Genomic DNA, 24,259 nt, shown 5'->3' on the forward strand with positions numbered 1-24,259 from the left:
TGAAGCCTGCTAATGTGAACCATGAAAAGATGACATGGCTGGGAAAATCGGCTTGATTGCTTTTCTGTGCTCATACAGGAAAAACAATGATTTACCAAACACACATTACTGTGAATTCTCAAGTGGCAATCATTCTCCTGTAATTTGTCTGCAATAAAACAAAATTAATCATCTTTTTTATTATGGGACCCTCAGGGGCAACTGTTTTGACCCCAGGAGGTCCCCAGACCCCACTTTGAAGAACCACATGTCTTTAACGTCTTGGTTTCTCTCTGTGTGTAAACAGAAGCGCCCCCTGCAGGCGGCCTTCCCCCACTGCTCCTCCTCCTCCTCCTATACTCAGCTCTCTGAGTCCACGGATCCTCATTCACTAGAAGATGGCGGACTGCGCTCCACTATTAGATGAGGAACTCTCGTCCTTTGTCTTCAATTACCTGACAGAAAACTCCGGTAGCCAGGTAAGACCCGGGCCTCTTTGGACGTACCGAACCTTGGGCTTTCCATACCGGGGTGCGTCTTTGCACGTCGCCGGCCGTGGAGCGCGCTATGCCCGCTTGATGCGAGGCTTGCGCCCGGCTTGTCAGCAGCATCTCCCTGGCTCAGAGCGAGCCGGTGTCTCGGTCTGTGTGTGAGTGTGAATGTCTTGACGTCTGGCTTTCACGTGTTTTTTGGAGGAAATGTCATCAGCCGTGCTCACTGAGGATTAAAACGAGTATATATTTCTGTGTATTTCTCTCGAAGAGGCGAACAGCCGGTGTGTTGCTGCTCGGGGAGGATTATTTGGTATGCAGAGGGGCGCTTTGGAAACTTTTGACGCATTCTTGAGGGAAGTTTTAATTTCAGTGCCGGAGACTTGGACACGTGGTGCGTCTCTGAACGCATGGACTTAGCCTGAGGACTATTATGATATATGACATAATGATACTAATCCACCAGCTAAATGACCTCTTGGTGTTAATTTTGTGCAGAAAAAAAGACATGATTATTTGTCTTTTTATCCGCGACTTGCTCAGCTGGTTGGATGTGATTTAAAGAAAATGTTATTCTTAAATATTTGACAAGGATGTTCAATAAAGTTATGGAAGCAGTGCAAAACATCATCGCTATGCTGTGTTACAGTATTCATCCACTCCACTTTAAGCGGCTTGCCAAAGCACCGCGAGCTTAATCGGGGATCTCTGTGCTCTGCTGGGTCTCTGCAGCCTGTTCGGTGCGCTTCTAAGTTGTGCAACCGATGAGTCCTATCGTTTCTGCTGATTGGTCTGATAATATTCCTGGGAGCAATGAGATTGATGAGAGCCAGATCAAAGTGAGAAAGTTGGTGCGTTTTACATGTTTTCATAATCGTTTGCGTAATCGTAGCTCGTCAACCATTACAAAACATTCGTGGCTCGCACCTTAGAGTGAAAACAACAGACACATTGGCTGCGTGTCTGTGGCATGGATGATGACTGAATGTTTGGTAACCCGTGGTGTTGCAGGGAAAGTGTTTTTGCACGGATTTCTGTGGACGCTCCAAGACGCCAAACGACCTTAAGGAATCTCATCAACCCAGGGATTCCTTAATTATTGGCACAATGCACAACACCTATAGCACCTTAAATGCTTTACATGAAGACACAGCACCTTTAAGTGATTTCGGCACTAAGTCAAAACACCAAGCAACTCTTATTAAAGCAATATGCGAACTTTAACAACTGGATCTTCTGCTAATCCCAGAATAATCTTCTTTCCAAGTACCCCAAGGAGGGCGGTAGCGAGTGGTGTTTTCCAATTATAAAAGTTGAGATTTAATCAAAAATAAAGGGGTGTTTGCAAACTTAATGCATGCCGAATTATCCATGGATCGATATTAAACAGCATGTGTTCATATGTTTTATTGCATGACACGCCACTTTTTGTTTACATGTAAGGAAATACTTAATTGGCAAATTTCCCATGCGGGTTTGGTGATTCCCACACGGCAGCTCAGAACCCATCATACCTATCAAATCTCCATCGCTCTCCTGACTTCCGAAATACGCACGGATCACTACCGTGCACGTAAAACCCAAAACATGATCTGTCATTTGAGCACATGCACCCCCCCCCAGCACCACCAGCAACCCACGTCTATACTGCATCACAACGTGACGTCAGATTGCATCGTGGTGATTGTTAGTGCTTTGATTGCACGGTCATGTGAGGGTGTGATGAAGGAGGATGGGTGTGCGTAAGTGTGGAGGGTTGTGTGTATGGGGTGTGGGGTGGGGGTCCTGTCACAGCTGATTGGCAGCTTAAGCAGGTTAATTCAGTGTGTGGTGGGATCCACGGAGACTGTGGGCTATTTATAACATGCAGCAGTGACTTGTGCCTCCACAGAGCACATCTATAGTCCAAACGCTAGCGGATGTTTCTTAGAGGTTAATGAGAAAAATAGCTCCCTGGTGTGCACCAAGATGCATGAAAACATTGATACTGGCACCATGCATGCATCATATCCTATGACATCACTTCCCTATAATATACACAGTTTTCTCACTGATATGCATGAAGCATATCAGGTAGATATGCTGCTTTTTTATTATAATATTGTTGAATTTCCAAAATAGCTGAGTGCAATGTAATAATAGAAATCTCAGTATTTTTGATGAAGGTACATTTTAGGACATCAGTGTTTCCCCCACAGTGACACTATGGGGTGACATAGGGGGTTGTCCATTCCCACCTTATTTTGTATGTTTATTTTTTGTGTGTTTCTGCTATGGCTTTATGATTTTGAGAAAACATGATTGCGATTATCTTGACTCATATTGCATATGCAATATTAGTTGTGTTAAAAGGAATGGCCATTTGTATTGTAATCATCATTCTGATTAAGAAAAACATACAATTAAAGAAAGTAGGGTTTTGCAAACTTCCAAAAAAAGGCTACTCAAATGCATAATGCGAAATCTTTGATGCTACAAAAAAGAGAGCATTAAACTGGTATTATGACAAAGATTTCATGTTTCAAAGAAGTATTGCACGTTTTGTGATGTATAACCTACGTAGGTCATATTATGATTTGATCTCAGTATTATTTTCTGCTATTTTGACTGTATTCATCAGCAGTACTTTGCATGAAAGTGCTCAAATAACTTGCCTTTTTAAGCATTTTCCTTGACATTCCATGATCTTTGCAGGTTAGTGAGGGGTCTTATTGTTGATGAGGTAGTGCATTACAACTGGAATACAAGATGCAGTAGTACAGATAATCATTGCTGTAAGAAGATGCAGAAAAATGTATGAATGATTGCGAGAGGAGCTAAAAATTAAACATAAGACCTTGCTTCTCAGTAGTGGAGGAATATACTAGTTAATACCTCTTGCATGCATTGATTGCAAATTATTCACAGATTTACAAAAACAATGAAAAAAAGTCAGCAAATATACTTGGGTGGCTCACATAGGTATCATCTTTGTGTAGGAAACACTAGCTAGTTACTATTGGATAAAGTACCAACCTTGCTAATTTTGCAAGCAGCTAACAGGCTGTAAGTTGAACACTGACAACACAAGGAATTTAACAGCTCTGCACATTTTGTACATGCCAAGTGCAATGCTTTTGGTATGGATATGATGCATATTATCCCAGTGGCTTGCAGTCATATCTAAGGGCAGATGGCAACACAACTTTTGCTATGTTTAGCTTTTGAGCTGTTCAGCTTCTTGGTCAAAGCTTGCCACAGAAGCAGTGGTGATTGCACAAAAGGCCATGTTCAGTTTGGATCTGATTGAGGTGTATACATGCAAGAGTAAGGCCCCATCCAGACAGAGACGAATTCAAGAGTATACGCAATTTTTTTTTTGTTGTTTTGGCGTTTCATCCACACGGAAATGGCTTTTAGTGAGGCTGTAAACGCTACTTTTTGAAACCGGGTCCCAGAGCGAATTAATCTGTAAACGCTTACCATTTCGTCTCCGTGTGGACGGAAACCACATCTTTCTTGAAATGAATACATCACACATAGCATCGCCCACTCACGCCGCATGCGCATGTCGAACCAAAACATCAGTGGTGGATTACAGGAGTGTGTTTGTGCTGCAGAAGCTACTGATCATGTTATGGCTTTTACAGCAAAATCTGAGGCTCCTTTACCACCACGGCAAACAGCAGACACCAGATGTTCTTAAATCCAACACAGAGAACAACCAGAAGGGTAACAAGGAGAAAGTTTGTGTCAGATTTCTGTGATCTTCTCTCTTGTGGTGCATTTCTTTGGCAGTGTTACAGCGTCATGTACAGACTTGGCATATATACTACAGTGTTTTCAGTCATTTTCAGTGGTTCTGTGCTTACGCGGACATTTCCTGAATGACATTTCCATGCATATTAAAAATCCATTTAGTCTAAAACAGTCAAGTTTTGAGCTAGTTCTTGAAAACTTGACTTTTTGGTGCAAAGAATGCTCTTCAGCTAATCATGAACCATATTGCAATCATACTGTTGTTCAGAAGCATGGCATTATACATATGTTTCATGCACCTTAATATGTTTTGTGTTAATAACCTACTCAAAAAAATTGTGCAAAGCACCTTCAAACTTTGAGTTTTCCAGAAATGTCCCAAATTTGCAAATACGTTAGGATGTATTCCTTAGAAAGATGACGTTAAAATGAATTTCTGCACCAGACAAATGAAAATTTAACAACTGATTAAAATATATAGCCATGAAAATACTAAATTTGAGTGTAGACTTCATGTACACATCAAATAAATGGCAGAGAAAATGCTAGACAGTGATTTATAGGATAAACATTAGTTGAATATGAATGCAGTCTTTTAGTGGCATGCATGCAGTCATATTTGCTGCAAAAGCTTTTTTTTTTTCCTTGGAAATAGTGCTGTATTGCTGCAAAGCCCTTGAGGGACACGCTGGGAGATGCAGCCGGAGTAAAAGGAAGAGGGAAAGAAAAATTAAACTGCACGTTATCACAGCTTAACTTCTTTCTTCTTGTAGTCCGATAAGGTTATCTATTTCACAAACGCAGCATTAATATGTTAATATTTACTCAGGGTTATTAGGGCTGCCCGATGGTTTGCTCTCTCTCCCTCTCTCTCTCTCCCTCTTTTGCTCTGTGTGTGTCTATGCCGCCCGCCCCTGCCGGCTGGTTATTGTAATACTACTCGATCCTCGTGACTGGGGTTACAGAACAGGCCTGCTGCAGTCATGTGAGTTGTAGTGGAGGGAGGGAGGGAGGGAGAGAGGGAGGGAGGCGTTACCTCTGACGTAGAGGAGTGACAGCAGACCTTCCCCCCTCCTCCTCCTCCTCCTCCCCTCTTGCTAACATGTGACTGCTTCCCCGTCCCGCTCTGCCTCCCTCACTCATTCTTATATACACATACATACTGTACCTATGTCATTTCTCTCTTTGCCACTGTTTGAGATTTTTAGCTTATTTCAAACACATTTTCATCTTGCTTTCTTGTCTTTAACATCATAGCTAGATAAGAGAGATGATATTTAAAGGAAGGGGGTTTATTTGAGACAAAATTATAGATAGATTTAACCTGTTGCACTTGACCTATTTGCAAAACCTCCTCACAGTGAACCTCGATCTGATGGCCAATGAGAGTCCACTTTTGTTTCACTTTCCCACTTTGCTTTATAGTTTTTCCCTTGAAGAGCTATAAGAAACAGGCTTTCTTGGAGGATATAGCCAAAGATTTGGTGTCCGTTTAGAACGGTTCTGAGCTCTGTTTTTCATTTAAAGTGATCATTAAACCCTTTTTTAAGTTCACTGACCACAGGCCCATCGGTCGTCTGACGCCTCGCTCTGTCTCTAAAAACAAACCTGTGGTTTTCAAATGAGCGTGTCATGAGTGTCTTGTTTGTGCAGCTCTTAAACCCACAGGATCTCAGACTTCTAAATGAACAAAGAGCACACTTGAGTTTTATGATGCTATGTTGAAGCTCATTGAGATGAGAGTTGATATCTAAATGATTAGGAGGACTTTGAAAGCAATACCAAAGATCTGATTTACTATCAAACTCGTACTCGTAGTAAATCATTTGTGCAGTAAAATCTGGTGATTTGGCAGTGACGTGTTGTTATGGGACAGTTGCATAATGATTGACTGGAAGATGTGATAATGTTGAGTTGTAGTCTTTTATCCAGGTTACTGTTACTCTATAAATTAATCTCTCCAATTATGGCAAAGGCTGGCGACACTCTAGACATTTTAAGATCTGGTTCTGGCACATTTGACCCTTTCTTTATGCTGGAGCATGAATATTAAGCAGTTCCATGCGTTCAATTCCAGATCAGGTTTGCTGACAGAATACTCACAATAGCCAATGTGTGCATGAAGACTGGGACATGTTGCCAACTGGATTTTGCATAGTTGACTTTTTTTTTTTTTTTTTTTAATCAATTTATTTGTTTTGGGCGACTTTTGATGTCAGATTTGCAATATGAGCAACAATAATTGCAATTAGTTGAATTTTTTTAGTCATTCTGCTCTAGTTCATTCTCTCTTATATCAATGGAGCTTAGCGTTAGTTCATGTAAGTCGTACCCCTATCCGCGATTGGCTGATAGCTAGGTGCCTCCCAGCTCTCAACACAGCCATCCATTCAAAGATGACATTCTGCTCACTAATCCCTGCTTGCAGATAATTCTGATGCATCACGCTGCTGCTGGCTAACTTCACCTCCTCCTCCCCAGCCTCCTCCTTTATAGCTTAAAGCTTGTTGAACTCTCCTGTTCAGATTCATGATAGAAGGATTTGTTGCTTCTGAATAATTTCATTGTTTTCAATGCACATTGTCAAAAATGTTTCTATCCATGGGGGTTTCTTGCTATGCACTCCCTGGAAAGTCAAAGCATGCTGCTGACTAAATGTAGGTTGTAATATAGAATGATTTATTGCTTGAATTTGTTGAAAAAATACACAAGATGTGGTACCTAATAATAATCACATGTCAAATCACAATCGCAATGCTGGGGGAAAAAAATTGCAATTAGATTATTTTTGCAAATGTTCAGCCCTAATTGACAGCAGGCTAAACTGTTAATTTAAACATTGTGTCTGACACTACCTGTTACTGATATGTTCCTTTTAGCATGAACACTGCTATGACCAGCAGGAAACTACGTCTTTGTCAGGTCTGACTGTAACGTAATCTGCTGTCAGCTGGTCTTAGAGCAGCAGACCTCGACATACCAGGCCAAACCAATGGAGGCCATGACCGTGATAATGAGTTTTGTGTTCAGAAGACATAAAAAAACCTTCACCTGAGTGACTGGAGGCTTGTTTTTGTGTGCAGTTTGTCTCCCAGACTTATTTCAGTGCTAATCATTCACTGGGTGTCGAGGGCCGGTCTGGGTCCATCCAGGGGATTGACTCTTGTGAAGATCAGGCCGACTTAATGTCAGTCAACACATCCTGCTGTAACAGGACACAACCAGCCACAGGGCATACGCTAGTAAAATATTAGCCCTGGCCAGTCAGTTATTCCACTCGGCCTTCAGGGCTTGAGCAACATTACTCCTGAAGAGAGTCACATGCAAGATCAAGTTGAGAGAGACGAGGTGGATCGACCATATCTCATTTAAAATCACATTTTAACACCTCTTAAGTTAATGGTAAAAGTCTGGTGCAAAAATACTTGTATCACTGAGCCTCACAAGCTTGGAGGCACCTCCTTGTTGCTTTGAGTTTGCTTTGAAGTTGTGTTGAGGCATGGAGGTTAAATGTCAAGTAAAAATAGTAGCAACAGTTTCCTCACAGGGGACATTAAATATTTAAGTGCATCCAAGTTCTCCTGCTCTGCTACTCTGCTCTGAAGACTGTTGTTAAAGTTTTAAGAAAATGTTAATTCTGGTATAAAAAGCACAATCTAAACACACTGTAGTCCTTCTCTGCACTGCCTTTAAATTTCTTTGAGTGGTGTCCAAAATGACCAGAAAAGGAAAACCAGTCAGAGGCTGAGAGAGCTGGGAGATATGGGCCTGGATTTGATTAGCAATTGACAAAGTTTGGAAACACTTCCCAGGAACATTTTGTTCCCAGACAACAAATAACTCACATTTTTGCCTCCTCTCAGCCCCAAGATGCTGCTTTATCAAGTACTCATCAAAACTAATCTTAAAGTGTTTAAATGTTAATTGCATCTCTGAAACGATGCCTACACGTTCCAAATGGAAAACGTAATAAAGCCTAAAGCCATTACAGCGCTGCTGTGTAGCCCTATAGAGCCTCATACTGTCAGTCAGCACTTTATCCTATAACCAGGGTGCCTCCTACGCAGCAAGCAGACGCTCAGCTCTTAGCGTCTGCTATCAGATGATCCGATCGGAAGTCACACAGTCCCTTACTGACCACATTAAACTGGGTATATAAACCAGCCTGAAAATGCAGTTATACTTAGCTCGTGAGCAGACAGGCATTACTCTCCTGATCTAGGCAAATAAATCCGATTAAAATTGGACGCTGACAGCCGAGTGAAGGATCCGGACAGCCAGGTAGGCAGGCAGACAGACAGGTGTATAAATAAAAAGGCTTTGAAGTTCCACCAGAGAGTGATGGATGCAGGTGTTATTGGCAGAGACTGGCTTCTGCACTGTGCCAGAGACAGACACAAACACTCTGCTGTATTTTATCCTTCTCTGTCCTCAGTTTTTTGCTTTTTGTTGTGACTGTCCCACATTCTCTCTCAGCCTTTCTTGTCTTTCTTCGCCTCTTTCATCCCCATTTCTGTGTCATCATCTTTCTCTCTGTATCTCTTCTTGTCTGTCTCGAGTCGTGATGAGCAGTGCTGCAGTGCAATTTGTTCTGCTCGCAGCCTTGCAGTGACTCACCTGTCCCTTCTGTCACTGAGTACCAAAATCACACACACTTGAACTCCTGAGTGAACATCTCCCGCACCCACACAAGTGTGCACATACTAGATTGTATAGTAGAGATAAAACGGACGCAGTTTCAACCATACTGCAGGGGATTCTGTCTGAATCATCGTGGGAAAATGTGGATCACCAGTTGTGCAACTCTCAGTGCCAACATTTTCTTACTTTAAACAATAGAAACACCATTTGAGTGGCTCAGGGCTGCAGAATATGATCATTTAGGCTTCCCTTTTGCATCATTTGTGCATGCAAGACTGCAGGAAATAAAAATATACAAGAGCTGATTAAGCTTTTAAAATGAAGGACTCACGTTTGCATCAAATAGTGACCAAAATCATCTTAAATTGAACATTTCTTTCACTTTAGGCATGCAGCTAGAAATGACACCTGGGTGGTGTCATGACTGTCAAAGATTGATTTCTTTTGCATTACACATTTTTAAATGTTAGGCTACAATTTGTTAAACCAGTGATCAGTAGTACGGAAAATACAAAAATAAAAACATAAAACTCAGATTTCATACATGACATAAATTCTATCACTGTCATAATTGCACAATATATTGGCAATTATTCAGTCCAGAAACACTGGGGGCTGGAGCCTATCCCAGCTGTCACTGGGTGAGAGGCGGGTACACCCTGGACTGGTCGCCAGTCAAACAACCAAGCTCATTTTATTTTTAAGTTAAAATGTCAGTCTTGTTAGCATTATGAATCATTTGCAGTTTGGTTGCTTGATGATGGAACTCACTGAGACTTCCTGTAATGCCAGGTTATATCTTCATCTAGAGATTAAATAAAGGTTGAGTGAATGAATAAAAGAATACTGTCCTGTGAACGGCCTCCTTACAGGAAAAACCCTGTCCTCAAAGAAAACACTGTAACCCAACTAACATAGCTAAGGCTAAAGCTTACAGAGCTACATTAGCAGCTAAAGATGCAAATAACGTAGCTACATAGCTATGGTTGCTAATGTAGTTAAGGCTAAAGCTAATGAAGCTGTGTTAGCTAAGTAAGTTACATAGGTAATGTGGCTACATTGCTAATTTTGCTAAAGCTAGACCAGTTTTAGAAGTAGCCAGTGAGTCCCATAGGCTTGCGTAGTGACATTAACAATGAAGCTAGCAGAGCTACCTTATTTAGCTTAAGCTAACAGGGCTAAAGTGGGCATGGCCAACAGACCTTAACCTAAAACTGACACCTTTCCTTTGTTCATTTTCTTTCCTTTAACTTTAAAATGTGTTTTTTGGACTGATGTTAGAGGTCTAAACTACATTTATTGGTACTGTTAAAATTAGGGAAGTGCACGGTTAATCAGTAAAATGGTTAAATTTGTTTATTAAATTAGCCGACGCAGGATTTACTAGTCGGTTAAACTAATAACCTATCATTTTATATGAACTCTTTTAAACTGTAATGAACCTCCCGCCACTAGAGGTTGCTGTAGCTTCTGTTAATGGCTGCTGCCTTACTGTCTGACACTTCCCCAGATGTAAATATGAGAAAGCCAGCAGTGGCTTAGCAGTTAGCATTAATAGGATCACAGCGATATGACCGTTTTTTAAAGTAGTAAATGGAAATAAAGTGGTGTGCAGGCCATTGAGGGTTACACTCGTTTAACTACTTGAGAGCGCACATACGAAAGCACAATATTATTTTGCAAAGAGGAATGAAGGCTGGTGGTGCTAGTTGCTTATGTTAGCCTTGCTGTAGAGAGTGTATCAGGCTAACATCACATCCATTGGCACAATGACCCTGTAAGGAATTTGACTGTTTCCTAGGGATTTTCTACTCTCTATACCTAGGAACATCCTTAATTAGATAAAATTGGAAATGCTGGTGTATCGGATATCAGCAAAATCCAATATTGTGCATCCCGTAGCATTACATTATAATGTGTTCAAGCTCTGGTCAACAAAATTCTTGTCTGGCTAAGGGAAATGAAACGTCACAATATAAAAATCTACTGTGGTTTCTTTGCGGTAAGACCATTTTTTCAACCCAAAACAAACCTCTGCACTCTTCAAACCAGGTCGACCAACACCAATCCATCAATCAAAACAACAACCAGGAGCACAGTGGCCACAAACAACATTACAGTGATACTTCGATCATTGTTTTTCGATGCATGGGACCACAATGTTTAATAAATGGGGGCTGAAAGTGGGTGGTCAAGGTGTATGGAGTCCAGGCATAGGCCAGTAGAAAGGACAAAGTATTCCCTTCAGAGACGGTGAAAAATTGGAGTGTATGAAGAATTATTTTGGAGGTACAGCCAGCAGTGGGGCAGTGTTAGATTTACAGCATGTATGTATTTTTTATAGCATTTTCTCTGTGCTGAAATGAATGGTGAAGTGTTAAATCAATGAAACAGATACAGACTCATCTCTGTGATCGCTGCTAAATCGACTGTGGTCTGGGTGATGCTTCCTTCAGATGTGGTTACTGTGGTGTAACAATGTGGTGCCAAGTGGATATCAGTGACTCTGCATGTGAGTGAGGGTAGCTAAACTTTACATGTTCTCATCATGCGTGCTTGTGTGCGTCACAATGAGCTCTGGGAATATGGCTGCTTCCTCCTAAATCCCTCTGTGCTTCATCATGCATCCGGCTTAGACCCTGACCCCTCCTCAAGAGGTCTGCCTGTGTGTGGGCCTGTTAGCACAGATCATAAAGTGCACACATGTTTCCCATGATGCAGTGTGCTGTTGCTAGCTAGCCTGCTAGCAGAGAGGCAGGTGAGGGGTCTCTTAATAATTAATTGCTTGGTGATTCATCAGCTGCTCACTCGGGTCTGCCTGGCAGCAGAAGCTACAGCTAACACTCACACACACTCTCTCGCTCTCACACACATTAGAGGCTGAATGATTTCTGGATTACACAAGAATGATTTTCTCACTCAGAATCGAGATTGCAGTTATCTCTCAGTGTGCTCAGAGGAAACCAATTTTCATAAAAAATAGTGCATCTGTAATCTGATCTTTTCTGGGGGGCTGATGTCATGCATACGGCTCCTGTCATTAACGTGAGTGCTGGCAGTTACCATTAAAATCCTTTTAATAGCTGTTTATAGAGGTTTGCTCCAGTCATCAACACCTTAATTATCAGATTGCTTAAAAAAAACTGCGTCATGTTGCAACGTCAAGCCACAGAGATGCTCATAATAAATATGCCACTATTGCAAAAAAATTCTTGCATTATAAGAAGCTTAAAAGAGTTGGGCTGTGTTGTGTTGAGAATTTGAAGCATCAAAGTAAGGGTGCACCAATGCATAAGTTTAACGTGCATATTTGTTCTGTTTGCAGACACCAGCCATTGGTCAAATGATGTGGCTTGAACAGATATCAGTTACGGTATATTCTACTGCTAGGTCAAACTAAAGATTCTTTACGTGGCAGGAGGAATGACCAGCAAGGTAAACTCTGATCTGTTTTCATGGTCAAACATGAGAGAACATGCTTGCATAGTGGGAGTTTTACACCAAAAGAAGTGGCATAGGCATCGATAACAGCCCTAATTTTCACAATTGGTGCATCCCTTCCTGTTATGCTGGCCTTCAGTCCTCCTCCACATGTCTGGCCTGAATGTTTTCACTCTTTTTTTAAACTGAGTGGTTATACCAGACTCAAACCTGACTAGGGCTGAACGATTTTGGAAAATTATGTAGTTGTGATTTTTTTACCCCAATATTTCAATTGTGATTTGATATGCAATTATTCCCTAACTTTCTTTTATCCCTAAACAAGGGCTGAACAATTCTTCAAAAGTGTCTAATTCTAATGATTTTGACTCGTATTGCTAATTGGATATGATTTTTTTGCATTGAAGGATTTTTTGTCGTTCTTATATTTAATAAGAAAAAAACACAAAATTGAAGAAGGAAGGATTTTTTGTGGACTGCTCTAAAAAAATGACACCTGAATGATTGCATATGTCATGCATAACATCTGCTGCAAAAAATGTTTAAAACTGGTATTTTGACACAAGTTTCAGGTCCAAGAAATATTGCACCTTTTGCGATTTGAAAACTGCAGCTGGCCATATTGCAATTGAATCTAATTTTCGATTAAGTGCCCAGCCCTAAACCTGACACAGCCAAAATACAACTTAATGTGATTATTTTCTTATTCAAAATGCAACATAAAGCATGCTGACATAATATCAGTGCTACAAAAAGCAAAGAAGTCAGTATAACATCCTGCCAAAGTCTAGGAAGACTGAGAATCATTGCAACCACGTATTGCAATAAATGATGGACATTCAAACTTCCTGGTGTGCTGACCTCTTCCCTTTGTTTTCACTGGTATCAATATTGATATCAGCTGAATTTTTTTGTTAACAGCCCTAATTTTCACAGTGTATCTGTCAGGTCATGTCAGGTTAGGCACTTTTGTCCTGTACTGCTCTAGCCTCCTGATGGCTATCCTCCAGTCCCATGCCGCATCTCTTCAGGTTTCTTCCCAGCTGACCCCTCCACAACACGTGAGGCCGCCCCCAATGTCTGGTCCAGTCCTTTGAGTTCTGGGCACCCAGTACGTGGAGAGGTGGATAAAGCCTAGGAAAGAGGGCCAGGTGCTACTCCTGTATCCCCATCCTCACCCTCCTGAGCACATCAGTTTGGATATATGGCCATGCCACTGACAATCTGTACATCGTTCATCTGTACATCAAAATCTAGAGGTTTGGTAGAGATTTGGTTTAAGATACACGTTCTGCTGATTTGGGTCATGGATGATATGACTGCAAGCCACCATGGTGTAGCTCTCTGTCAAGAGACTTAAGACCCACCTCTATACTTCTTTAACTAAGTTGACCTAAAGTTGGTTAGAGACTGTGTTTTTAATATGGCAACTACAGCAGATTGGCCTCCAAGGTAGCCTCACTAACCGACATCAGACTTCGTCCAGTACCTTCTACAGTTTATGGTTCAGAATGGGAGGTGGGTGTTGCTTTTAGTGCCCTAAACATGAGAGACAAGTCTGTAAATGGGGTAGAAAACTGGGGATAGAGCCGCATTAAAGGAAGTATCATCATCTGTTGATGCAACCCAGGAGCAATTAAAATTAGTTTTTTGCTGCTTTAGATAATGCAATATAGCCTTAACATTTTCATTGAGATTGCTTGGTGATATGGAGCAATATTGCCATTTTAGTGTGATTAATTGTGCAGCTCAGAGTGGATAGAAGGACTAAAGATACCCTCCAGATTCATTAAGTACAGATTGTGAAACCGTATCATGTTGATGATCCAGGCGCTGATTTCCATCATGATTATTTGTCATTTACATCCTCTATTTTAATCACTTATCTTTTCTCTTCCCTATATGGAACACAGTATGGCTGTGGCAGAGCTGACCTTTAACCTGGTTTCAAACACAGGGATAAACACAGGTAGTCAGGGCTTACTGAGCTGCACGGTTCAGGGCCAAACACAGCTACGCGGAACTTCTTCATTAAATTGGTTTGGAGGAGCAAGGTCGTATCAGGCTACACCTGCAGCTTTTCCCTGGCCTTAGTTGGACTTCCTTAGATGATAAGGTTTTAATTCTGCCTGGTAACATCTCAGGATCTACTATGGCGAAGCTTTAATCGAGTTATTGGATGTCTGAACTCAAGTTGCTTGTGATTTTATGACTTTTTAGCAGCAAATATAACATTCTAAAGACTAATCTGACCTCAACTCCTCAGAGTATCCCAGTGAAATAAATGCTTTCAACCAAAGGGAACAGGAAGAGTCAGAGGTCACAGTGTCAGCAGAGGAAGCTGCTCTCAGACCAGGACTCGGACAGGGCAGGTCTTCATAGACTGGGAACTACTGCAGAATCTCTAAATCCAGTTTGTATCCTTTCTTGCATGCACTCGGCTCGATTTTTCTAACAGTTCTCCTTCCCCTGAGGTGAGTTGCACTCAACCGTGCAGAGAGACCAACACGCACAATGGCTTCATTGCGTGTTTTACAGCGAGAGGCAGAGAGAACAGATACTGTTGGAAGAAATGAGGAAAAGAAACAGGCAAAGAGACACCAGTGAGGGAGAGTCTTATTAGGTATTCATCATCTGCCTTTTGCTTTCTTAATTTATATGAAAATCTATTCAGCTCGTCGTGATGTTCCAGGTTGTTGCTGTTCCCATTGTGACTTAAACCGAAGAGGAATATGAGGATGTAAATTTCTCCTCTCCTTCATTCTCTCCAGGCTCTAGTTTAGTAGAGATTATATACTTTATAGTCAAAGCTCTGATTCACTCTTATCACCTCTCATCACATTTTCATTCTCTTTCTAATCTTTATGTTGCATGCATGCGCTTAGAAGACCTTATGTGAGGTTTTAATTTTCTTATTTATGGTTAATCATCATTTACATACCATTTAACCTATGGGGATCACTGGTGGGTAGGCTCTTGTCCATATTTTTTGCATAAATGACTCTGAAAGTGACCTGAGACTCAATAATTTCAACTACAGTCATATGCATACGTTTTAGGCATGTATTGCCATAAGGATTCATCATGGTGGAAGATGTGCCACAACCCAGGGCTGGAGAAGGGTTGGGGGCCAGGCAGAGTCACACACACATGTTGCTTTGCAGCCAATGGCATTTCTTTTGTCCTAGCCTTTTCACCCCTGGTGATATGTCCAGAAAACACTGGAGATTTTGGATCCATTGGACATCCACAGCATGACCAGGGGATGTTGCAACCCCACTACCCTCCCAGCCGGTACCCTAGGCCTTGCCTACTCACTTACTGCGCCCTCAAGGTGTGGACTTTATTTTTTCAACAGATTATTTTCTCATGTCCCTGTAAATATGAAAGGACATCCAACGCATGACATGGGTTGCATGACTCCTCCACAGCCAGTGTTGCTGTCAGGCAGACTTATTTGCCACAGCTATACCCAAACATGCCTAAAAGTTCTGCTCAGTACTGAACATGTTGGCATTGTTGGCCATGTGGCTAGTCACCTTATGCCCATGCACAGAGGCTGTTGTCCTCCAAGTAGTGGCTAAAGCCTGACTCCAACCTGTGTCTCCTTTCGCACATATTCTTTCCCACTCTCTCTCCCTGGCGTCTGACTCATCCACTGTTCTGTCTCTTCAATACAGGCACTAAAACTCACCCAAAACAAAATATAAACACAAGGGGTCTCTGACTCTCTACATGCATTTTGGAGGCATGATTGTACACAAAGCGATGCCAAGCTGTGAACTTAGTCTCAGTAAAGTCCCTCAGTGTTGATCTATCACAAGGTTTTTAACCATGAGCCAAATTATCTGCAGAGGTTTCCTCCTTGCTTAAACAAAAAGAACCTGTGTTTCAGCATTAATCAATAAAATCAGTGCTTCTTTGAAGTTTTCTTCCACAGGCAGTGGAGGTCATGAGAGGCTGCAAGCTGTGATGCTGTTATCTTGTTTCCACTTTCTCACTTTGGATTTTATTTCAAGCTCTGTATTTTGTTCTTTTGCTCACTAGCTGCTAAAATCTGTTTAAATGATACATATAAACAGGATGGTGAGTGGATGGAAACACAAAATAAAGTAGATGTATGAAAATGATTAATTTCTTCTGTAAGAAATAGCTGATACTGCAGTTGAAATAAAAAATTATGTGGGCTCAGAGTTTTGTTTAACTGAAAAGACTGAACAAATGGCAAAAACCATAATAATCAGAAAAATTGAGGTGACTTGTCCAAAATCAGAGCAGGTGCGTGCTTTGTATTGTGCTTTGCATTTTTTCACTGTCATTCAAGCTGGCTTAGCTTAAAATAAATCAACATATTGACTGTGTAGATTGTGCACATTATTGGGGATTTTTGCATGCGTGGATCAATAAAGAGGGTTTGTGTTGGATTATCCATTCTTTGCATGTAGGATGACATACGAAGGCTTTTGATGAGTGTGCATTTATTTGTCATGTGCTTGCTGCAGATGGTTGATGCATGCATACATTCCTTATCTGAATTCCTCCTTACGACTGCAGCCTTTTCTTTTAATCCAAGCACATGTGTCTATGTTTGCACATAAGTCAAGATTTGTCTGCATGTGCATGTGTGTCACCTGTCCTTAGCTTACCTTTGCTGGCAAATTTGTATTCATCACAGGAACCCTGTTGCTGTATTGATAGTGTCAACATGAGCGTGAGGCTGTTTGTCATTCCACGCACATTCACACACACTCTCCCTCACACACACCCACGACAGCTTTGTAGAACACCTGAGGGAGATAGGACAGGGTTGAAGGAGAGGGAATCCAATCTCACCCAGCAGCAGCTCAGGGCTTTGTAGGGAGGTATGTGGAGGCCCAGCGGTCGCCGAATGAGCTGGCTGCCCTATTTCTTTCAAGCTCTCCTCCTCGGTTACCTGATTTATCACGGGGGCAGCCACCAGGGAAATGTCTTATTTTAAAACAGAGGAGAGCATGCTGAGAGGGATGTGGCTTTTTTTTTTTGTTACAAAAAAATCAGAAGAGATGAGAGGAGATGCTTATACCAAAGCGACATGTCAGAGCTTCACAGAGCCTGATGTTGGCCGTCTCCTCACATGTGTACAAGATGTGGCATTTGATGCATGTAGGAGATAATGGAGGTGGGTGGGATTGAATGTTGGGGATCTTGGGATTGCAGAGCGTACAACTGCAGTGATTGCTTCTGTTTTAAAGGGAATTACACAAGTATATTCCTGTAATGAAATGGATTTGTAACCTTGATGGTAGATTTGCAAAAGTGATTGTGTATTTTCCTCATACAACTTGTTGAAAATGCCACATTATTAGGCTGAACACTGAAACGGAAAGAATACCCTATTGGAAAGCAAGAAATTATTCTGTCAAATTAATTCCACTATGTTTCTCAAAGCTCACCGAAATTCATGAAAAAATACAGAGCTGGAAATGTCATAATGGCTCCATAGGAACCCCTACTACAACAGCCCCTACTAGGTTTGACCTACATGCATGAAAATTGGTAGGTGTATTTATCATGCCAAGACCTCCAAAAAAGTCTGCTATGGTCATAGCAAAAAATGTACAGGAAGCTTGCTATTAACAGTTGATATTAAAATTTTGGGCATATTCAATGATGTCTAGGGTTTTTATTTTTAAAAACTCGTCCAAAGGGATTCCTCTGATTCAGTCCAGATTTCTTTGGCTCACTTTAGACAAGCTAAGGATCAAAAGTTATAAAAAGCAAGAGTTTCCGTTAAAAGATGTAGCCACGGCTAGGGGTCAAAGTTGGATGGCAGTGTGCCAAGATGGCAATTAACATGCTGAACCCTGTGGAATCATGGATATCTCAGGAACTGTGAGACAGATCTCTATGGAGTAAATTGTGACTGGAAGCTTACCTTTTTGCCGATCTATGGGCAGATTTTGGCATTTGTATCCTCTACAGAACTTTTTTAATCCAGGCACAAAGTGCAGTGTTTTTTCAGAGCTTTGATACAAAAATCCACATAGCTAAATCCATGATAATATGATTACATTTTACATTTTTTGTAACATAATACTTAGGAGTCTTGCTACCTGACCACCATTTTTGACACAGGAAGTTAAAGACAACTTCCTGTTAGCCTGCTGGTCAATCACAATGCTCCGATTTCTTCTTCTGTTGTTTCTTCTTGGTGAAAGCGACCAATGAGGGTCAGCCAAAGATTAAAAAAGAGATGAGATAGTTAACTGCCAGTTGGAGAGTTAAGAAAAAAGTCTTTCATGGACATAAAATGAAAAGAGCGCTCCTAAAATGGAGTTAATGAGCATTTTACTCACTTGAATACCAGTTGAGAGCAAAATGTAAATTGGTTTTATGGAGATAAATGGTAATGATAGTGCCTGATGTAGGTTTTTACACAGTTGTTTATTCTTCTGATTTCAAGGCCTGTAGGAACTAATGGCAGATGTGAAACGGCTTGCTAATAGTTGATCTAGGGGTGATTGGTATGAAGTTCTATGAGATTCAATTTCAGTTTTGTCCTTTAACTTGGTCTTTCTGGTCATAGAACTCTTGATACATTCACCTGACAGTTTTTGCAGGACAAATGTTGCGATGGTCTAGGTTGCCTTGAAAATGTAAGTGTATGTTATCTACAGACTTACAAAGTGAGACTGGATCTTATATTTCACTGTAAAATGCAGGGCTTGTTCTCTATCTTCCATGGTTGAAAAATCAGACTTTGACATGTTCTGCTGTTGTTAAATTGAGACTTTGACGCTGAGCAACACTGTAATAAAAGTCTGGAGATGAATGGGAGTTGTGCGACAAATGGAGGTGTAAACGCTGTTTGCTGATATTGGTTTGGGCTCCGTCACAGCCCAAAGCGTATAGGTCTCCCTCTTTCTCTCACTCTCTCTCTCTCCTTGACATTTTGCCAGTGTTTTGGCTGGGGCTCGCCCCTTCTTATCCCCCAGACAGATCGAGTTGTAAAGATGTCTGGACCGTGGATGGGCAAGCACCCAAACTGCACAAACACACATCATCATTCCTCCGACAACAACACTATAGCCTGCTGGACCGGAGAGGCGACACACGCACGCACTCACTCACTCTCATGCACACGCATGCTGGTATACTGCCAGTCGAAACGTATATACCAATGCGCCCTAATCCACCAGTCCAGCAGGATTATTGTATGTGATTACAACGCATGCTGCACGAGGTTAGGGATTACACCGTGCATTTGTGGGTAAAGTAAAGTTCCTGAACTGTTCCTCTGCTGGCTTGGAGGAGTGAAACAGCCAAAGGTAAATATTCCTCCTTACCTTGTAAGCCAGGTACTTCACCAATCCTTGATATTATGGTAAAAGTAGTCGAAGCAAAAGTACAAATTGTCGGCCAACAAAAAGTTTGGGTGGAACTTGCAGCACAAGATTAGGGCAAATAAAGACAGTAAAATGACCAAGTATTAAAGCGGAGCAGTGATTGTAAAAATGTGGAAAACGTCAGCATCCTGCCAGTCTCTGTACAGCCCACTCACTTCAATATCTCTCAATAAATGCATGAGTGTAGACTGTATTGTTTGATTTGTTTTTGTCTTCATTTTGTGGAGGACAGGACAGTAAGTAGAGTAAGAAATCAGGGATACAGAGAGTGCAGAATGACATACTGGAAAGGGACCTGAACCCAGTCTGCAGACATGGTTGACTTGCTTTCATACATGGGACCCAGCCTGACTGGTAGGACATTGACACCTCGATATTGTTTAGTTTCAGTCAGAATTATACCAAAGTTTCAAGTTTGTGACAACCATAGTGTTGAGTTAGTTCTATATTGCAAGGTTAAGGCTGAAAATAGACCTGACTTCACATACAATGCTTGCTGCCATGTATCTCCTGCATTAACAGTGCTGGGTGTGCTGTGCATGTGCTCAAGAATTAACGCAACAAGGACAGAGAATGGAGTATGCACATGGTCAATCAAGGCAGTCAAATTTTAAACTTGCACTGTTATGTCCATGCATGGAGGAAAATATCTGTTTTGTAACAGACCACTGTCATCAGTCTGAGCTGATCTGATGTAGACCTGTTGTCATCCAAAGAAAACCTTGGTTGACCAAATTAACACCCCAGCATAACAGGTTCTGTGCCACTTTGTGTGCCGATCTACCTGGATTTCCCCGTGCTGCATTGCTCCTCTCTTTCCTACGGTGCAACTCTCAATCAGTCAGCTGTGTGCACACAACTAGTCGACGAGCAGCCTCTTGTTTGGATGAGAGCATATCGACTGACCAACCAGCTGGAAGGTGCCCTACAGGGGGTTTCTTTTGAGGAAATGCTGATTTCAGAATCAACATAAAAGTCACCTCCTTCAGTGTGCCATGTTTGTAGTTTACATCCCGCACATCAGGTCATGTCAGGTATGGGATCAGTCTGGCACTTCACCTTGGTTCTGTACTGCTCTGGCCCATGCTTCCTCTCTCCAGGTGTCCTCCCACCTGGCTCCTCCATGACACATACGGTTCCCCACGGCATCTGGACCGGCCAAATGGGTCCTGGGCACCCAGTATGTGGTGAGCTTGATCAGGCCAGAGAAAGCAATTCTGCCCTGCACTGATCCTGTCCATCAGGTAGCTTAACACAGCTTTCTCTTGCCCTAGCATCAGGACCCAAATTGCACTTCTACTGCCTCTTTGTTGTCCTATGATAGCTGTGGCAACCATCATTGAGATGCATTAATAAACTGCATGCACACAGTGGTGTAAGCAAAAATGTCTTTCAAAATAATGGTTGATATTGATTTTTTCAGAGCCAAAAACAAAACGCCAATACAGAAGATTGGACAGATACTATATATCAGCCAACCTTCACTTCAAAACAAAGTTGCAGCGTTCTTTTTTAATTTTGCAGTAACATTGCAGTATTGCAAATGGCTGAGGAGAATATTAGGGATTACAGGAATGAGCAGCTGGACACGTGCAGCAAGTTTGATCAGTTACCTAGTATAACTCCAGCCTTACAGGCAGTAGTTTTTCAAGTTGAAGTGTGTCATAATTAGAAGCAGTAGTAGTGAAAGTTGTTTTTGTAGTAACAGTAGTAGAAGGTCGTAGTAGTAGCTATAATCATCATATGACAGTGGAGCAGGTTTGCTGTGTTAGTAGCCTCAGACAAACTGTTTATAGTCTCAACACAATGACGGTTGGATTATCTCGTAGCCTTTACTACCGCACCCTCCCGTCCGTGTGTGTTTGGGGATGTCAAGGGCACTGGTGTAAATGAGAGAAAAGGTTGAAGGAAATTTCCATGGCATGGTGTAAGGGACACACAAACACACACAGATGCCAGCATAGCATATAGCTGTGGTAACCAGGTGCCAGGGGAAGGCAAGCACAGACTGGTGTGAGCAGGAACTTTTACACATAAACACACAGACTCACTTAGCAAGCAAGAAATACAGCCATAACATTCACTAGTGAGCTATTTGATATGGTTCAATGCAGGGCAGCACACACTAAGTATCTCTCTTCGTCCATTACTCCACTTTAAAAGCTATTTGTTGTTATTTTTAGATGCCGTTGCTTCCTCAGATGAAAGGTGCATTAATGTGTGTGTGCTCCAGCGGGAGCGTGTGTTAAAAATAGGTTCTTTGGCAATGATGTGAAAGCTCGTCACTGTCACATCACGCACATGTGACCTGTGTGTGAACTTGTGATTACTCGACGGCCTTTGATATCAAAGCAGGAAACCCTAGCTCTATCTGCAGCCTACAAAATAAAAGCGCTTATCAATTACAAGCCTGGCAGTAACTTGGTGACTGCCGACTAATGTAATAACTCGCAGGAACTTAATAAATCGCCTTTCAGTGGGAGACTAAAATGCAATAAGCATGATATTGTGATGTATTCTTGTGATAATGCGGTGTAATTTCACTGATAATTCATAATGATAAACACATTAGGGTGGAGTTGGTTTGCAATGATGGGCTAGGGACGCTCTGCAGGGCTTAGGGATGGAAACTTTAGAGCTGTGAGTGTGTGTGTGTGTGAGTGAGTCATGTGTGTGTGGGTTGAAAGCAAGCAGCAGGCTTCTACCTGCATGGAGAGTGAGAATGTGAGAGAGGTGGGTGAGGCCCTTAATGTCCTTTGGGATGCATATACAAACACTGGCACACATATTTGCTGCACACAGACACATATTAGGGCTGGGACAGTATGTCTTTGTTCCTGTACGATTTTATCACAGTGCAGGAGTGCCAATTTGATTCATGACACAATTCTGAGGTATTGAAACGGTTTCCTGCTTTAATGATGACCGTGGTAACATTTCCCCACCAGTATCATTCTGTTCAAACTGACGAAGCATTTTGCAAGAGAGGTCTTCAATAACTCAGTCAAACTGCCATGCCTCCGTAAAAGATCTGGATCATTGGAAATGTAAGCATAACATCCTACTGTGGGAGTAGCATGCAATCACTGGCTTTAGCTGTTCCTGATCTGCTCAGATCTTCTTGTGTCCTTTTAGTTAAAACTATTAATCCAGAGTTGCAGATGGCTTAATGGTTGAGGTGCGCCCAATGTGGACTGGGTTCAGGTCCAGGCTCCTTTCCCACTTGTCTCGCCCCCACTCTCTTATCCCTCTGCCTCTGAAATCTGCATCTAAATAGATGTTAGTTAGCTGACTAAATGAGCTGAAAGACAGTTACATTGTGATGTGTTCAGTTTCAGTTCTGATGATTACAAAGTAAATATAATGTTACGGTTAAGGATGCGTTTATTTTCTGACTCGTCTGAAGAGGAAAAATACTCAGAAAACAGTCAAATTCATGTGAGACTCCTATGGTTGAGCGTTGCTAAAATTAGCAGCTAGCTTCACCAGCCTTTGCTCCTCTTTGTAGGTTAATATCATGCTTAATGTGGAGACTCATCACTTCTTTTGAGTGATTATACATGAGTGTAACCCTGTGTGACAGATGATATACAACTGTATTTCCATTTCTGAGTCCAAGAAACTGTCATTCTGCGCTGTTCCAGTGACATGCTAACCACTAAGCTCTGAGTGTTTATGGCCAGCGAAATGAGAGCTTTAACAGGAAGGCAGCAGCAATTAGCTGAAATTACGGTGGCTACTAGTGGTGGGGAGGCTTCATTACAGTTTTAAAAGAGCATTTGACCCTGGATTTCAGGACTATGCTTATAAAAATGACAGGTAATTAGTTGAACTGTCTCGTTTATCTTGCACCGGTTAATTTGATTTCCAAATTTAACAAAACATGAACTGTTTGTGATGGGGGAAAGTTGAATAAATGCATTTGTGAGGAGAAGAAAAGTGGCTGTTTTTTCCCATTGTATAAGAGAGATAAACCTAAATAATCATGACTTTTACAACTTTTTTAATTAAAGCTCAGCTCAGATACTGTCTTGTGCATACGTTTTTGGCACGTTGGCGACTAAAGATTCACTACAGGGCTCACTGTGCCACGACCTGGGAGGGCAGCCAGAGTCAAGATCGACACATGTCAACACATGCTCAGCAGTTCACAATCAAGCCAAGGACAGCAAGTCTTTTTTCCGGGCCTTTTTACCCCTGGTAATACGCTAAGAAACTGCCGGAAATTTTCAGGCCTTTGGGACATCCGCAGTACGACCATGGGCTCATTGCAACCCTACTAGCTGCCCTCCCGGTACCGTTGGCTGTGCTGACTCACTACATCTACCCCTTACTCCACCCTGAGGGTGACTTTATTTCTATTTCAGTAGATTATTTTCCCATGCAAGGACATCCAGAGCACAAACAGGGTTGTGTCAGTCCTCCTTCCTGCTTGAATGGTGCCCTAAGGCAGCTTACTTGCAATATCTACACCTTACTTCAACCTCAGTTTTTGGAACATGCCTTAAAGTTCTGCACAGTTCTACACTTTGGTACTTCTCTGCCCTTTCAAACCTAAAATAGCTGGATTGTTAAGGTGTTTTT

The 24,259-nt window shown here is 41.7% G+C and overlaps 1 protein-coding gene across 1 annotated transcript in view; it reads left to right on the plus strand.

Moving 5' to 3' along the window:
• The first annotated feature begins 377 nt into the window (after positions 1-377).
• The window catches only part of ppargc1b (peroxisome proliferator-activated receptor gamma, coactivator 1 beta), a 180,069-nt gene continuing 156,187 nt past the window's right edge, over positions 378-24,259 (plus strand). The window contains exon 1 of the mRNA XM_041797482.1: positions 378-458. Within this exon, the coding sequence (XP_041653416.1) occupies positions 378-458 (81 nt within the window). The remainder of the gene's footprint in view (positions 459-24,259) is intronic.

Source organism: Cheilinus undulatus, linkage group 10 (genome assembly GCF_018320785.1).
Source record: "Cheilinus undulatus linkage group 10, ASM1832078v1, whole genome shotgun sequence".
Taxonomy (NCBI): Eukaryota; Metazoa; Chordata; class Actinopteri; order Labriformes; family Labridae; genus Cheilinus; species Cheilinus undulatus.